The sequence below is a fragment of the Eleutherodactylus coqui genome, chromosome 6, assembly GCF_035609145.1.
Source record: "Eleutherodactylus coqui strain aEleCoq1 chromosome 6, aEleCoq1.hap1, whole genome shotgun sequence".
NCBI lineage: Eukaryota > Metazoa > Chordata > Amphibia > Anura > Eleutherodactylidae > Eleutherodactylus > Eleutherodactylus coqui.
In genome coordinates this window covers 126,876,709-126,894,465 of record NC_089842.1, presented here as the reverse complement: position 1 = coordinate 126,894,465, position 17,757 = coordinate 126,876,709, and the positions used below count along the sequence as shown (strand labels likewise).

Genomic DNA, 17,757 nt, shown 5'->3' with positions numbered 1-17,757 from the left:
TGAACTTACGGTCACAGTTTTGCATTTAGGAAAACAGCAGCATAAATGGTTTTGAACATTTTCTTGATATACAGGACTATGCTTCAGTGCTCTTTTTTTTTAGCACACGGCATCGCTGTCCTATACCCTCAGACTTGTAAAATGCTGCCTTCTACCGTTACTACACCAAAATGTAGTTCTTTTTCCAGTCAGTGGAACATGCCAACCGCATAGTACAAAGCCAGACTGAAAATGGTATGTGGTATTCATCATATATATATATATATATATATATATATATATATATATATATATATATATATATATATATATATATATATATATATATATATATATATATATATATATTCTAAAATTCTAACCGTCCAATATGCAAAATGTTTCTGCTACAACTTATCTGCATGAAAAATTGTACAGAAAACATCACACTCTTTAGGTCAATAAAGGCTGGTTTACACGGCTGATAATTGCTCAAAGATCGCACAAATGACAGTTTGAGTGACCGCTTTGAGTGATCATTTTGCATAAACTATTAAGTAGCTACTCAGCTACTTAATAGCAATTAAGTGTGCAAATGAAGCCTTCTCTGAATGCAGTTAATAGCCCAAGGGCTCTTATCTGTGCTCAGATCCTTTGTTCTCCACAAGCAAACAATGCTATCAGCACTTCTGAGAACTTCTGATAAGATTGAAGGACGATTTTTAGGTTGAACTGAATTTAATGATCAGCTAGCAGTGCCCGATGGGCGCACATTTAGACACAACGATTATCACTAAAATGATCGCCTTTTAGCGTTTTATTTTAAGCGATCATCAGCTCGTGTAAATGGGCCTTTACACAGGTACATAATATGACGGCATATTATCATCCGTATTATGACCACAACATGTGGACTTCCTGTGGTTGTACTGAACCAAACGTAGATCAAAAGAGAATTATTGTTTTGGCCGTATTCTGGGCACTAAAGTACCACCTTATTACTACCTTGTGAAACCAACCTAGTGATGTAAATGGGATGCAGTGAGCAACGAAAATCTTGCATTCTGGAAAACAAACTCCTCACCTGAAAGCCTCAATGACCGTCTGCTCAGACAAATGTGGCGCCACTCGTTTAAATGCACGTTTAAAGTCATCCACGTTTAAAAATCCACGGCCTGTTGAGCAAAACAGACACAATTTAGAAAATCCAACGTAAAGGGACAGGTCATCCATCAATTATCATTTATTTATTTTAAAAACTATGCATAAACAAATAAAGGCTTGTGTATCAATCCAACTACCACAAAACAATCCTGCCCATCCACTCAAACATGAATTGTACAGTGTGCTGTATATATCAATGCACTGCATCACTTCTCTCTAACACACAATCATAACAGTTATATTTTTTAGAATGGGTGTGGCTAAGGTTAATGGCCCATTATCGTTCAGAATAGTTGAAATTGCTGCGCTCCCGAGGGAATTTGAACAATTGTCCTGTGTAAACGCATGCAGCGACTGAACGAGAATTGTACAGCTGTTCAGCTTCTGCATGGAAAAAACTAAATGATGCGACGCTAAGTGTAAACAGCAGTTGTTCACTTTTGAACAACTCTCTGCAAACAGTGAATGTAGGCGGTGGAGGGAGGACGCTCCCTGGCCTGCTCCGCCTTATTTTGGTACTACAGATACAGCTCCCATTTAATTTAATGGCAACTATGTCTGCAGTACCAAATTGAGCCACTGCTGTGAGCGATGCCAACCATACTCGTTCCTGTATAACAGCGCAGGAGTGAGCATCACTGGGACTAGCTGCCGGGCATCTCTTGCCCAACAGCTTGTCCTATGTAAATGGGGCATAAGATACATTCAAGTGGCTTCCTGAAATGTATCATTATATTACACTATTTATTTTCTTCAAACATAAAGCAAAGTTGCCCACCCCTCATCTCGATTCTGCCCCTCTACAATTATCATTGGCTGTATATTAGTTACTGGATGCCCAGTTCTTTTGTACACGTGAGGACTTTCCAGACAAGACATCCCATATGTGTCCTCTTATAGCTCCACTCTGATTCATCGCCCTCAGAATCAAAGCAGGATGTACAATGCTGGTGGCTATGTGGTGCCAATTTATGAAAGCTTGGGGCACATTTTGTGGTAGCTATGTAAAAACAAATGAATGTGTGGTTAAAATGGCCAACCTGTAAGAAGTAGAACTTAGACAGCGCCACTAGGATTATACACTACTAAGAAAAAAGTTGAATAATACTGCAAAAGTTACTTCTCTTTTTTATACCTGCAGATTACATTGGCCATGACTCCTTAAGGCAAATAAATACTCACAATGTGTATCAAACACTGAAAATATCTGTCTCTGGTAGCCAAAGCTCAGCTGTGCGCTTCTCTTCAGGGCCATCAGCCTCACAAATTCATCAGGTCGCACTCCTACGGGGTAGGAAAAGGACATTATACTCTGTTAGTATGTGTGTAAATAACATTTTACATGTATGTTATACTGCTGGACAGTCCTCCCTCAACACCTGCTCATTTCTATTGGTCGCCCTGCTGAACATCCCTTCTAGAGAGATCATCAAGGTAACAAATTGTGCAATATATATAATAAGATAGATAGATAGATAGATAGATAGTTGGAGAAAAGTGAAAGGAGATCCCATCAGGAAGGGTTTCCTGCTAACAACTGCATGAAAGGAGAGCAATTCTGATACAACCTACTGTATATGTAATAGAACGGTCACGTCTTATTAGTATTTAGTAAAACTAAACTTTATTACTAAGGCAGGCAGTGACGACACAGATTACACATATATTAATCATACACTAGTGCCGCCCACAAAATCTAGAGACGCTCTATAAAAGTGCAAATTGAAATGCTATAAGGGTAGCAATGACTACAGACTGAGCCCAGTTACCTCCAGTCTTTGACAGGCTCGGTACCATTGTGTCCACTTCAATCTGGAAGACAAAAAAAAAAAAAGAACCATAACCAGAGAAGAAGGCGTTACATGTAAGTTGCCATTACACTTGCTTTTATAATAATGTAGCTAAACAGGGAAACATTTTCTGAAGAACATGCCACATCCAAACAAAGATCTGCATAAGCTAAGTGACTCTAAAAAATATCTATTACACAATGTTTCCTTCTATATTCAAGTCCTGGGCTAAATCCAGAATTCTGCTGGTTCCCGGTTTACCAGCCAGCAGTGCACTGTGGGGGCTCCAATGACGGAGTTACACGGGAGCACCAGCAGAATTTGTGGAGGCAGCGCAGGAAGAGAACAATATTAGTACAAGATAAGTAACATACGTCTACACTAGCTCAACATATCATGTAGGCTAAACCGTGAAATATTGTTAACCCCTTAGTTCATTTATGTCTTCAGGACCAAGCAATTGTCATTGCTACATTGCAAGGGCCAAAACGCATTGAAATATGATAGCATGCTGTTTGTGCAACGAGTTGTATTTTTTAATTGCACCACTCTGGGGTACATATTATGTGTTGTAGAACTTACTACATTTTTTTTTTGGGGGGGGGGGAGAAATCGAAAAAGAGGCAGAAATTCCAACATTGTTTTTTGTGTCTTGTTTTTAAAGCAGTCACTATTTGCTAAAATAACATAACTTTCTTATCTGGATCAGCACGATTACTGCAATACCAAGTTTAGATATTATTTTTTAGATTTTACAACTTTTTAAGTTTTTACTACCTGTGCACTATAAAAACACGCTTTTAAAAGAAAGCAATTGAATTTGCATCACCGCATTCTAAGACCCATATTAAAAAAAAAATAAAAAAAATCAACAGTAACGGGGCTATGTGACATCTTGTTATTTGTGAGAAGGGTTGTAGTTTTTATTGGAACCATTTTAGGATACATGTGACTTTTGCATTTTTTTAACTGTGTTTTTTGAAAGGCAAAAGAAAAAAAAAAAGTAATTCTGGCATTCCTTTTTTTAAATTACCATATTTTTGAATTTGTAAAGGGGAAAGTCGGTGCATCTTATAAAGCTAACATGCCAAAATTCAAGCTGGCAGGTGCGTTCGCACGTCCGCCTGGACCCGCTCCATTGGGAAGGACAGCAGTTTTCTATCTTCTCTGCACTGCCGCCCGTATGTCCCACTGATTGGTGGTGAGTGACGGTGAGAACTGCTGCTGTTCCCTTGCCTCCACCAATCAGCTTCCTCTTTTTCACCCACCGTACCACGAACAGCACTGTTACAGAGAGCACTGCTATTACTGCTGGAGGATCCGTCCAGCGGGGGTGAAGGAGGAGCGGGTCCTGGTGCGGCAGGAGGCCGGAGGCAAGATCGCTAAGGGATAGGTCCCAATGCTGAGGCAGAGGCCAGTGAGCGGCCGCGAACCGGCAGGGGCCAGTGAGCGGCCGCGAACCGGCAGGGGCGCGTTTGGAGTGTGATCTAGTCAATCTTCACTACTTTCATAATTTAATTGTATATCCCACTTAGGATGAGCTCCATGCCTGGCAATGTCATCCAGTGTGCTACTTGTGCAATGTATGCGGTCCTTGATCAGCCAATCGAGAGTGCATACTGTTGCACAAGATGCGTGCACGTTGCACATTTGGAAGCCCAAATCCTGGAACTAAATGAGCGACTGGCAACACTGCGATCCATTGACAACATGGAAAGCAGTTTGCTGCTCATTGAGCAGACACTCACTGGCGTAGAGGCGGGGGCGGATGGTAGCACGGAAGAGCAGGGGGAGCAGGCAGCTAGCTGGGTGACATTTAGAAGGTGTAGAGGGGAAAAGAGAACCAGGGAGGCTAGTCCTGAACTGGCACAAGCCAACAAGTTTGCAAAGTTGGCAGATGAGGGGAATTCTATTAGAGTCGGCACTGCCGCAGCACGACATGCCCTCTGAACGCCAGGGGGTTGACTGCTCCAGTGAGGAGGGGATGGGGAGCGCAGGGCAGGTTATACAGGTCCTAGTGGTGGGGGACTTAATTATAAGGGGGACAGATAGGGCAATCTGCCATAAAGACCGGGATCGTCGAACGGTGCGTTGTCTTCCTGGCGCTCGAGTTCGACACATCGCAGATCGGATTGACAGATTACTGGGAGGGGCTGGTGAGGATCCAGCGGTCATGGTGCACATTGGCACCACTGAACAAATTAGAGGTCAATGGAGGGACCTCAAAAACGATTTCAGGGACCTAGGATCGAAGCTTAGGGCGAGGACCTACAAGGTAGTTTTCTCGGAAATACTACCTGCACCACAAGCCATACTAGAAAGGCAGCAGGATCTTAGGGAGGTAAACAAGTGGCTCTGGAGTTGGTGTAAGAAGGAGGGGTTTGGGTTCCTGGAGAACTGGGCTGACTTTCCTGTTGGCTACAGACTCTACCGTAGGGACAGGCTGCATCTCAATGGGGAGGGTGCAGATGTGCTGGGGGAGAAGATGGCTAGAAGGCTGGAGGAGTGTTTAAACTAGGGCCTGGAGGAGAGGGCAAAAAGAGAAACAGGGGGGTAGGCAGTGTAGTAGCGACCTGGGTCCAAGTAATGGGAATGGGGGTCGAGCAAGGTGTGGGGTTAGTACAGTTAGAACAGCCAATAGTACCATTAGTAGCAAAATGAATATAAAGAACAACCACCACTGCATAAATTGTATGACAACAAATGCAAGAAGTCTGATCAGTAAAACGGGGTAGCTTGAAGCAAGATTGTCTGATGAAAATTACGATATAGTGGGAATAACAGAAACATGGCTTGATGTGATCGGGCGATGAATTTACAGGGCTATAATCTCTTCAAAGGAGACCGTGGAAACCAGAAAGGAGGAGTGATATGTCTGTACATTAAATCGTACTTAAAGGGGTTGTCCCGCACCGAAACGGGTTTTTTTTTTTTTTTAACCCCCCCCCCCCCCCCCGTTCGGCGCGAGACAACCCCGATGCAGGGGTTAAAAAAACAAACCGCAGAGTGCTTACCTGAATCCCGGCGGTCCGGCGTCTTCATACTTACCTGCTGAAGATGGCCGCCGGGATCCTCTGTCTCCGTGGACCGCAAGGGCTTCTGTGCGGTCCATTGCCGATTCCAGCCTCCTGATTGGCTGGAATCGGCACGTGACGGGGCGGAGCTACACGGAGCCGGCATTCTGCACCAGCGGCCCCATAGAAGACTGCAGAAGACCCGGACTGCGCAAGCGCGGCTAATTTGGCCATCGGAGGGCGAAAATTAGTCGGCTCCATGGGAACGAGGACGCCAGCAACGGAGCAGGTAAGTATAAAACTTTTTATAACTTCTGTATGGCTCATAATTAATGCACAATGTACATTACAAAGTGCATTATTATGGCCATACAGAAGTGTATAGACCCACTTGCTGCCGCGGGACAACCCCTTTAATGCTGAGGCTACAAGAAGATATATTTTTCACAGAGGCAAAAGCAGTCTATAGTAATTTTAGAACCCTTCGCAGAATAGACGCAACTAAAAATACAACTTTTATTAAATAGAATATTAAAAATTATTTTTATATAGGGCTCAAGACACACACGACGTATCGCCACACCACAACAGAAATTGAGTGGATGAAGGTGTGGCGATAACTGGGGAAATTGGGGGTCATATGAACTTGTAGTCACCCCAACATATGGCGTTAAGCCGCGAACCGCATATCATTTAACAGTACGCATCTCCTATGCGTCTGAAACGCGAACCGCATATCATTTAACAGTATGCATCTCCTATGCGTCTACTGGGATGACTACTAACTTTGCACACCTGGGTTATCTTCCAAATTAGTGTGCACCAAAGACCTTTCTTTATTATTACTGTTTCTGGGAAATTGGTACACAGGGGTGCATCTTTCGCCATATGTAGGGGTGACTACAAGTTCATATGACTCCCAATTTCCCCAGTTATCGCCACACCTTCATCCACACAATTTTGGTTGTGGTGTGGCGATACGTCGTGTGTGTCTTGAGCCCTATATAAAATAATTTTTAATATTCTATTTAATAAAAGTAGAATTTTTAGTTACGTCTCTTCTGCAAAAGGTACAAGAAGATATAGGTGCAGAAGATGAACACGTGGAATCTCTGTGGGTAGAAATACAGGGAGAAAAAAAAACAAACAAAATACTGATAGGGGTTTTCTATAGACCACCAAAAGCAACAGAAGAAACTGAAATCTTATTATTAAGGCAAATAGAAGATGTGTCAAACCGCAATGAAGTAATTATTATGGGGGACTTTAATTATCCGAATATAAAATGGGAAGACGAAACTTGCAAATCTCACAAGGGTAGTAAGTTCTTGGGAACAATTAGAGATAACTACCTTACTCAACTTATGCGGGAGCCAACTAGAGGGAGAGCCACTCTGGACTTACTATTAACTAACAAACCAGACAAAATCACAGGGGTGCAGGTTGAGGGACACTTGGGAAATAGTGACCGCAATATAATTAATTTCCAGCTGTCATTCAACAAGAAGCCTCATTAGGGAGCGACAAAAAAACTGAACTTTAGTAAAGTAAAATTTGATCAGCTCAGAACTATCATCGGTAACACTAATTGGGACAATGTCCTCAAAAATAGCAGCACAGACGAGAAATGGGAGAAATTTAAAAACATCCTAATTACCTCATGTGAGCAGTTCATACCCTTTAAAAATAAAAGAACTACAAGTCAAAGGAAACCAATGTGGCTCGACAAGACTGTAAGGGGGGCAATAAACGAAAAAAAGAAAGTGTTAACTATTAAACCAAGAAGGCAGCGAAGACGCACTAAAATCATACAGGGGAAAAAAAACAAATCATGAGGCAGAAGGACTGATCGCCAAAGAGAGCAAAAATAACCCTAAACTATTCTTCAATTATATAAACAGTAAAAGAATTTGCACTGAGAGCACTGGCCCTTTAACAAATAATGCAGGAGAAATCATAGATGATGATGGAGGGAAGGAAAATTTATTAAATAGCTTTTTTTCAAGTGTATTCACGAATGAAAATGAAATGTCACACGAGATGCAGGGGAATAAAACGAACTCCCAATAAATATTGCATGCCTAACACAGGAGGAAGTGCAGAGCCGGCTAAAGAGGATCAAAAAAAAAAAAAAAAAAAGATAAATCGCTGGGCCCATATGGAATACACCCAAGGGAACTAAGAGACGTGATAGCTAGACTGCTATTTCTTATATTTATGTACACTATTGAGACCGGGATTGTAGCATTGGATTGAAGCATTGCCAATGTGGTTCCAATATACAAAAAGGGGGCAACTACAGGCCGGTAAGTCTCACTTCAATAATTGGAAAAATATTTGGGTAGTTTCTGAGAGACGCCATCCTAGAATACCTCAAGGAAAACAACGGAATAACACCTCATCAGCATGGGTTCATGAGGGGTCGATCATATCAGACCAATTTGATCAGCTTCTACAACGAAGGAAGCTCTAGGCTGGACCTGGGAGAATCTATTGATCTTGTATATCTGGATTTCTCTAAAGCATTTGAAACCGTGCCACATAATAGGTTGATATATAAAATGAGACAGCTCGGTCTGGGCGAAAACATGTGTATCTGGGTAAAGAACTGGCTCAGTGATAGCAGAGGGTGGTAATACATGGATTGTAATCTAATTGGGCCACCGTTGATAGTGGGGTGCCACAGGGTTCAGTATTAGGCCCCATTCTGTTCAATATATTTATCAAGGACCTGATAGAGGGACTGCACAGTAAAATATCAATATTTGCAGATGACACAAAATTATATAAGACAATTAATACAACAGAGGACAATGTGCGGCTACAAACGGACCTAGATAAGCTGGAGGTTTGGGCAGAAAAATGCAAATGAAGTTCAATGTTGATAAATGTAAGGTTATGCACATGGGCAAGAGAAACAGGAGTCACCAAAATACAATATATAGGGTACTGCTAGGGAAAAGTGATCTGGAAAAAGACCTGGGGGTACTAGTGGATTGTAGATTTAACTGGAGCAATCAATGCCAGTCAGCTGCTGCAAAAGCAAATAAAAAGTCTTGGGGTGCATTAAAAGAGATATAGGGGCGAGGGACGAGAACAATATTCTTTCACTGTATAAGGCACTTGTCAGGCCTCACATGGAATACTCTGTACAGTTCTGGACACCGGTGCTCAGGAAAGATGTTGCAGTGCTATAGGGGGTTCAAAGAAGGGCAACTAAACTAATACATGGAATGAGAGGACTGAAATACCCAGAGAGGCTATCAAAATTGGGATTATTCACCATGAAAAAAAAAAAAGAAGGCAAAAGGGGCGATCAAATAACTATGTATAAATACATGAGGGGACAATACAAGGATCTCTCCCAGGATCTGTTTATACCCAGGACTGTGACGGTAACAAGTGGGCATCCGCTACGACTAGAAGAAAGCAGGTTTCATCACCAACACAGAAGGGGGTTCTTTACTGTAAGAGCAATGAGACTGTGGAACTCTCTGCCTGAGGACGTGGTGATGGCAAAATCCATAGAGGAGTTTAAGAGGGGACTAGATGTTTTTCTAGAGCGCTACAATATTACAGGATATAGATATTAGGTGACCAGCGGGTTGTTGATCTCAAACGTTGATCCAGGGATCAGTCTGGCTGCCACTATGGAGTCGGAAGGAATTTTTTCCTCCATAGGGGATAATTAGCCCACTGGGGGGGGTGGGGATGGGGGGTGTTCGCCTTCCTTTGGACCAACAGGCGGTAGGTTGAAACAGGCTGACGGACATTGTCTTCATTCAGCCTAACATACTATGTTATGTTACTATGTTATTATCCGGTGAGTCTTCTAGAGCAAAAAAGCTTTACAGCGTCCATCATGTGAGATTACAAACAAAATAATTTTCAATGATTGGGTTGTTATGAACGCAGTCATGTCTGTTATGTATATGATAACTGTTAGAATGTGCTGCTGGGATCTGTTGTACTATAATGTTCCTAGCAGCACATCTCACAGGTGGGGTAAAGGATTGAGCTAGCTGGGTGTGGTGATCTCCTGCTGGCCATTCCCCTGGGTCTGAGCTTGTGTATAAACCCAGCTCCTAGTAGTGTCTGTCTGGGTTCCAGGGGGAGCAGTCATGTTACTTCTGTTCTGTGCAACTTGTTATCTGTTCTGTGCAGCTTGTTTCCACTCAGATCTGTGTTGCATGTAGGTCTGTTGTGTCTCTCTGCTTCCCCAAGACAGTTTGGACACCTGTAGTCCTGGTCTATAGCACATACAGTGCCCCTTTTTCCTTCCCCTTTACAGGTGCGGCCTCCAAACGTCTTATGTCTCGCTCTGTGTGTCAGTTGGTGGATCCCTGACACAGTTCCCTATGTCAGCTCGGTGTCTGACTGTCTATCCCCCTGTATGAGGACACATAGACTTGCTGTAAAGTTTCATCTGTGATCTGTGCTCTGTTCTGTCCTGTTGCAGCTTGCTGTGTAATCTGTGCTCTGTTCCTGTCCTGTTGCAGCTTGCTGTGTGATCTGTATGACCTGTTTTCTGTTCCTGTCCTGCTACAGCTTGCTGTGTGACCTGTGTCCGGTGCCGCTGGACTCCTGGTTAGTGTAGGGACTAGCGGTATAGCCAGGAGCCGTGAAGTGGCCCGCTAACTTCCATGTTTTGTACAAAATATCAACTACTACCTGGTATTTATATTCAGCTTATAATCTGTTACTAGTGGTTGCATTTTGCCTGCTGTATGTTGTGTGTTCTGGCTTTGTGTGTCCTGTTTTTCTGTCCCTGTCATGTGGCATGTTTATGTATCCTGTTCTGGTGCGTGGTTCCTAGGAACAGCTAGGGTCCAGTTCTGAAGACCGCTGGGCTGCCCTTCATTGGGGCGATGTCCCCGCTTAGGTAGGGCCATGTCATCGTCCCTTGTAGCACAGGGTTAGTTACCTGAAACCCGTGTGCAACCTGTATGTGTATCTGTTCCTTTGTCACGATCGTGTGGGCTCGTGCTTAGTTTCCCACACGATCGTAATAAGAACATCCTATTAGACCGCGATGACAAGCCCCAAAAGAGTAGGTGTTTCCTAGCCTTCATCATAGCTTGAATGACAAATTCCGCAATTCCATGGGCTCTCAAGATCACGGCTTCAACTGCCACGTTGTCAAACAAACAGTAGGCAAATTCGGGTGAAAGAGGGGTCCCTGTAAAAGAAAATCTTCTTGAAGTGGAAGGTGCCATGGAGAGTCAACGAGCAGGTTGACCAAATCCATTTACCATTCCCTGCAGGGCTAATCTAGGGCAATGAGAATCACTGGGAGGCCTTCCATCTTGATGATCTTGAGAAGTCATGGAATTAGTAGGGAGGGGGTAAAATGTATGGGAACGGTAATTCTGTCCATAGAATTACTAGAGTGTTCACTGACCGAGCTTGGGGTTCCCAAAGATTGGCAGCTTCTGACTGATTCTGGATGCCATGTGGTCTACAGCTGGTTGAACCCAATTTTGATAAAAAGTCTGAAAGACTTTGGAATGTAGTTCCCATTTTCCCGGATCGACTATCTCTGGTGAGGAAGTTGACTCTAGTTGTTTACTTCCATTATGTGGACTGCCGAGAACGCTGGAAGCTGCTCTCTGGCTCAAATAAAGGTCTTTGCTGCTTTCTCCATGACTTTGGTGCTTCAAGTTCCGCCTTGATGATTTATGAACGCAACAGCAGTCACGTTGTCAGTTTGGACCTGCACTGGTAGCCCTGTCAACAGCAGTGTGAAGTGATGAAGGGACAGGAGAATAGCTTAAAGTTCCAACACGTTTATCAGTAACTTGGTCTCCTTTTTGGTCCACGTTCCTTGTGCCGAGAAATTCTTCATAGTACCCCCAAGCCAGATAGGCTGGCATCTGTGGAGAGTACTTGCCATTGAAGAGTCAGAAAGAAAACCCCCAGATGGATCTGTTGGGAGTCCAGCCACTAAAACAGGAAGCGCTGAATTTGCAGAGCTAGTCGGATATTCAGATCGAGGGAATGGTCCACTGGAGAGGCCACAAATGAAATCAGTTGAAAGGAATCGCCTCGAAGGAGAGAACCATCAGCCCTAGTACCCACACGCAGTGACAAATAATCATAGGATTTTGAATTTGCAGAGATCTTACGTGTTTCTGAAGAAGTAGTAGTTTTCGCGTCGGCAATAGGCTTGAGTTGTATCGAAGGATAGACCTAGAAAATCCAGCCACTGCAACGGTGTGAGAAAACACTTGAGTGATATGGAGACTCTCCCAAGTTTGCTGTAGGGTCAGGGTTTTATGATGATATCACCATGATAGGGAACGGCCACTATTCCCTTGGAATGGAGGATAGCCATCACTGACACCAGAACCTACGTGAAGGCTCAGGGAGCTATGGCCAACCTGAATGGAAGGGCTTTGAATGGATAGTGATTTAACCAGATGGCAGAGCGGAGAAATCTTTAATGGGCTAGGCAGATGGGTACATGAATGTAAGCATCCTCGATGTCGATGGATGACAGAAACTCCTGCGGTTCCAAGGTGGCAGTGACAGATCTTAGTGACTCCATGCCATAATGTCGGACCTTTACATACAGATTCATCTTCTTCAGATACAGAACTGATCTGACATAGACATCCTAGTTGGGTACCAAAAAAATATTTGAATAGAAACCTACAAAACACTGAGAAGGAGGTACAAGAACAAGGACAGGTTGTGTATTGCCTGAAGAAAAACTCTTGCTTTTGAAGGAGACTTAGGAATTCTGGAGCTTAAAAAAAAAATCGATCAGGAGGTGGAGCCTAAAAATCTTAGGCATAGTCTGAAGACACAACTTCCCGAACCCAAGTGTGAGAATTTTGGGGACTGGAACGGCAAAAGAAAAGAAAATGAGGTTGTTTCCTTTGCAACGCTCTTGTACGTCTAAGTCTGTTTTGTGATAGGAGACAACTCTTACCACTAGTAGCCTCTGAAATGATTTAATCAAGTCTAGCTCCGAAAAGTCATGAGCCAAGAAAGGGATGACCTGTTAAGAACTTCTTAGAGAAAGAGTGTGGCTGTATCTAGGGAAGTTTCACATATAAACTTTTTTCACTTGGGCTATCTGTTGCATCATATCTGCTCATTTTTCTGGAGAAGATCCAGAAAGAATACCTCGGCCCATTACGCAGCAAAAAAAAACAAAACGCTCGTCTGAGAGTGGCCTTATGGCGACTATCAGGCTATCCACTGTAGTGGAAATTTTAGAAGCCGATTCTTCTTCCAGATCAAAATAGGAGGGGGATTCAGAGAGTTCACCCTCTGACCAACTAATGTCTCTGGAGGGAAATTGCAATCTCAATTCAGGAAGGACTGACCAGGATGGTGATGCAGGAAATCAAGCCGATCACATTGAATGGGAAGGTCTAGTTCTCTTCTTTGGTCTAAACATGGATAGAGTCATGCATAGATAGTCTCCATCTGACACATTCTAACCAGGCTGACTTTCGGAACGGTCTAATCTTTCTAAAATAGTGGTAAAGAACGTGGTATGCTCCGCGACCTTCTGTGACAGGGAAACTACTGTGCTACTGAAATCTCCTGGTTCTTTCCCCCCTCCCCTCCTAAAAATCAGGGTAGGGCTCATTATCGGGAGAAGTCTTATTTTCGGGGGAACGCGGTAAAGGTAGCAGAGAGCTTGAAACAGTTACCGATGGCCGCGGTGAGTGGTCGCTGGTCAGGTGATCGCTGTTATCCAATGGATAACAGCGAACACGTAAAAGTTAAAAACTTTGCTTAGATTCGTTCAAAAACTGTGGGGTCAAAATACGCAGTACACCCCTAGATTAATTTGTTAAGGGGTCTACTTTTTCAAATTGGGGTAATGTCCAAGAAGGATCGGAAATATTGCAAAATAAGATTCTCAAAGCACAATCGTTAACAGACCCTAAAAGAAGGAAGAATGGGAAGCATTTAAAGAGAACAGGATGGATGAACACAGAACTTACACAAATGTTACAAAGGAAGAAAAATAGGTTTATCAAATGGAAAGAGGGGTGCTGGTGATCTCTAAAGATGAACATAATGCAGTCTGCAGAAACTGTAGGGCAAGTGTCAGAAAAGCTAAAGCCAATAATGACTTGAGGCTCGCCATAGAGGCCAAAAGCAATAAAAATGGATTTTGGGGGTATGTCAAAAGCAAAAGAAAAGTCAAAGATGCTATAGGATGTTTACAGGATGAACATGGGGAATTGCTTAAGAATGATGTTGAGAAGGCTGAACTTTTAAATTCCTATTTTGTATCTATTTTCTCTCAGAAAGTAGATGTAACATCAGGTGAGCTTCCCTGTGCTATTGGGGAAATAAAATAATGCAGGCTATCTATAAGCAGAGAGAGGGTGAATGAACACTTAGCTAACTTAAATTAATTCAAGTCTCAAGGTCCAGATAAATTACATCCTAGGATACTAAAGGAAGCTGCAGAGATTATTATAATTGATGAACCACTCGCCGTAATCTTTGAAAATTCCTGAAGATCAGGAGAAATCCCAGAAGATTGGAGAAGGCCAATGTTGTCCCTATCCTCAAAAAAGGGAAAAAGGTGGATCCAGGAAACTACAGGCCTGTGAACCTGACTTCAATACCAGGCAGAATCTTTAAACAAATTAAACAGCAAGTATGCAAGTACTTGGATGAGAATAGAGTTATTAACCAGAGCCAGCATGGGTTTGTATCAAACAAGTCATGCAAGACAAATGTAATGTCCTTCTATGACAAATAGTATAGTGTATCTTGACTTTTGTAAAGTATTTGACAAAGTATCTCATACCATACTTATTGAAAAAATGACCAAATATGGGATTGACAAGGCAACTGTTAGGTGGATTCACAACTGGCTGAGTGATCGTACTCAAAGAATGGTCATATATGGCAGCACATCCAAGTGGAAGAATGTATCAAGTGGAGTACTACAAGGCTCTGTCCTAGGCCCAGTGTTCAACATTTTTATAAATGATCTGGAGGAGGGGACTGAGGGAAAACTCGTCAAATTTGCCAATGACACAAAGCTAGGAGGGAGCGCTAACACTAGGGAAGAGAGAGAGAGAGAGAGAGAGTATTCAAAAATATCAGGCCGAAAATTAGTCGGCACCATGGAGACGAGGACGCCAGCAACGGAGCAGGTAAGTATAAAACTTTTGATAACTTCTGTATGGCTCATAATTAATGCACAATGTACATTACAAAGTGCATTAATATGGCCATACAGAAGTGTATAGACCCACTTGCTGCCGCGGGACAACCCCTTTAAGCTCAAGTTTACAAAATGCATGCCGAAAGTCTGCATGGAAACTTTGTGGCAATTCTGCACCGTGCGAATCCAGCTTTAAGAGAAGCATAGAGTCTAGATCACGTGAGGTCATTACCCCCCTCTACTCTTCCTTAGTCAGACCTCATCTGGAATACTGTGTTCAGTTCTGGGCACCCCACTTTAAAAAAGACATAGAAAAACTGGAGCAAGTTCAGAGAAAAGCTACCAGGATGGTGAGCGGTCTGCAAATCATGTCCTATGAGGAACGGTTAAAGGATCTGGGAATGTTTAGCTTGCAAAAAAGAAGGCTGAGAGGAGACTTAAAGGGGTTGTCCCGAGGCAGCAAGTGGGTCTATACACTTCTGTATGGCCATAATAATGCACTTTGTAATATACATTGTGCATTAATTATGAGCCATACAGAAGTTATAAAAAGTTTTTTAATTACCTGCTCCGTTGCTAGCGTCCTCGTCTCCATGGTGCCGACTAATTTTTGGCCTCCGATGGCCAAATTAGCCGCGCTTGCGCAGTCCGGGTCTTCAGCAGTCTTCTATGGAGCCGCTCGTGCCAGAGAGCGGCTCCGTGTAGCTCCGCCCCGTCACGTGCCGATTCCAGCCAATCAGGAGGCTGGAATCGGCAGTGGACCGCACAGAAGAGCTGCGGTCCACGAAGACAGAGGATCCCGGCGGCCATCTTCAGCGGTAAGTATTGAAGTCACCGGAGCGCGGGGATTAAGGTAAGCGCTCCAGTAAACTTTCTTTACTTCCCTGCATCGGGGTTGTCTCGCGCCGAACGGGGGGGGGGGGGGGGGGTTGAAAAAAAAAAAACCCGTTTCGGCGCGGGACAACCCCTTTAATAGCGGTCTACAAATATCTGAAGGGCTGTCACAGCGCAGTGGAATCAGCCTTATTCTCATTTGTACAAGGAAAGACCAGAAGTAATGGGATGAAACTTAAAGGGTGGAGACACAACTTAGATATTAGAAAAAACTTTCTGACAGTGAGGGGGATCAATGAGGTTACCACGGGAGGTGGTGAGTTCTCCTTCAATGGAAGTCTTTAAACAGAGGCTGGACAGACATCTGTCTTTGTTGATTTAGTGAATCCTGCATTGATCCTGGAGGTCCCTTCCAACTCTACCATTCTATGATAAGATACCCAATGTACGCTCAGGAAGAGAGGAATGCTATGTAGGCATTGTTGTAGAATAAAGGAAGCGCTGCCTCCATTATTTCCCACCTGCATACTGAAAAGTCCTTATCCCCCAACGTGGCATGACTATGCCTGAAGCCGGGGCCCAAACTTGTAACGTTGGCTGGCGAAGTGCCAGAGATGGAATAAGAGGAGGTGTCCGTCAGCAATGAACGGCAAAAATTGTGGCTGTGAACAAAACCGCTGCCAACAACGGAAAGCCGCCAGCACCTGAAAGAGCACACTGGGCGCAATGAAGATGGCAACAGAAAACAAATACTTTTTTCAAAGATAATTTATTTTTGAAAAACAGTAAAGCAAAAAACAAAACAAAAAAGAAACCAACTATATAAATTTGGTATTGTTGTAATTGTACTGAACCACAGAATAAAGTTATGTTATTTTTGCAGCAGTGTGTATGCCATAAAAACAAGACCCCTCCAAAAATGGCATTTCTTTTTCAATCTCACTCTACTTAGAAAGTTTCAAAGTTTCTAACTACATTATATGGTACAACTGAAAAATGCAAATCACGCTGCCAAAAAAAATCCTCAGAAAGCTACAGCAATGGAAAAATAAAAGTTATGATTTTTATTTTTTTTTAAACTGGGGAGGAAACAAAAAAAAAAATAAAAGAAAAAAAAGCCTGCACCATAAAGGGGTTAATAATGCAGTCAGTACAGTTTTCAGTCGTAATTGCATCAAACTTTCAAAGTGCCATATTTGTGAAGGAACAAAAGCTACTTATGTATGTCATTTGTTAGCAAAAGGAGCATGACCGTTCAATTCAAAGTTTCTGAAAATTTTGGAGAAGAAAGTGGTAGTGAAAGATGCCACGTACATTGTGATATTGCCCAGACGCATGCGGGCTGGGAGACATAGTGAACAGTAAAAAATGACGATTGCAAACAACACAGATTGTATGCGGATACTTAGAACCATCATGGCCTCTAACTGTGACTCTCTGCTGCCATCTTCTGGCTAACAGTAGAAACACACAAGGACTGGATTACGGTATGTGGTGTTTATTAATTACATGATAACAGATCCAATATACGAGCCCACATAAATTACCTTAGAGGGTTTATACCCGAATAACATTACAACAGCCACCTTGAGATCTTCTCTGCTGAGATAACCTTTCTTGTCTTCATCACAAGCCTTGAACACCTGCAGAGACACAAGTCACAGAGGGTAATGATATAGTGGAAGCATCCGGAGGGGCGGCGGACAGATTTGATGTGCTATGCTCCCGTCTATTAGTTTGCTACAATACGGTATGTAATCCCTTATTTTGCCTGTTCATGTTCCATCTGATTTGTAAAGTGCTGCGGAATATGCTAGCGCTATATAAA

General features: G+C 43.0%; 1 protein-coding gene across 2 annotated transcripts in view; it reads right to left on the bottom strand.

Moving 5' to 3' along the window:
- The window catches only part of EFCAB11 (EF-hand calcium binding domain 11), a 47,242-nt gene that overhangs the window by 27,439 nt on the left and 2,046 nt on the right, over positions 1 to 17,757 (bottom strand). For both annotated transcript variants that reach the window (XM_066607571.1, XM_066607572.1), the window contains exons 2-5: positions 17,477 to 17,572; positions 2,913 to 2,955; positions 2,326 to 2,427; positions 1,064 to 1,154 (exon numbers count right to left, since the gene is read on the bottom strand). In XM_066607571.1, coding sequence (XP_066463668.1) covers positions 1,064 to 1,154; positions 2,326 to 2,427; positions 2,913 to 2,955; positions 17,477 to 17,572 — 332 coding nt within the window. The remainder of the gene's footprint in view (positions 1 to 1,063; positions 1,155 to 2,325; positions 2,428 to 2,912; positions 2,956 to 17,476; positions 17,573 to 17,757) is intronic.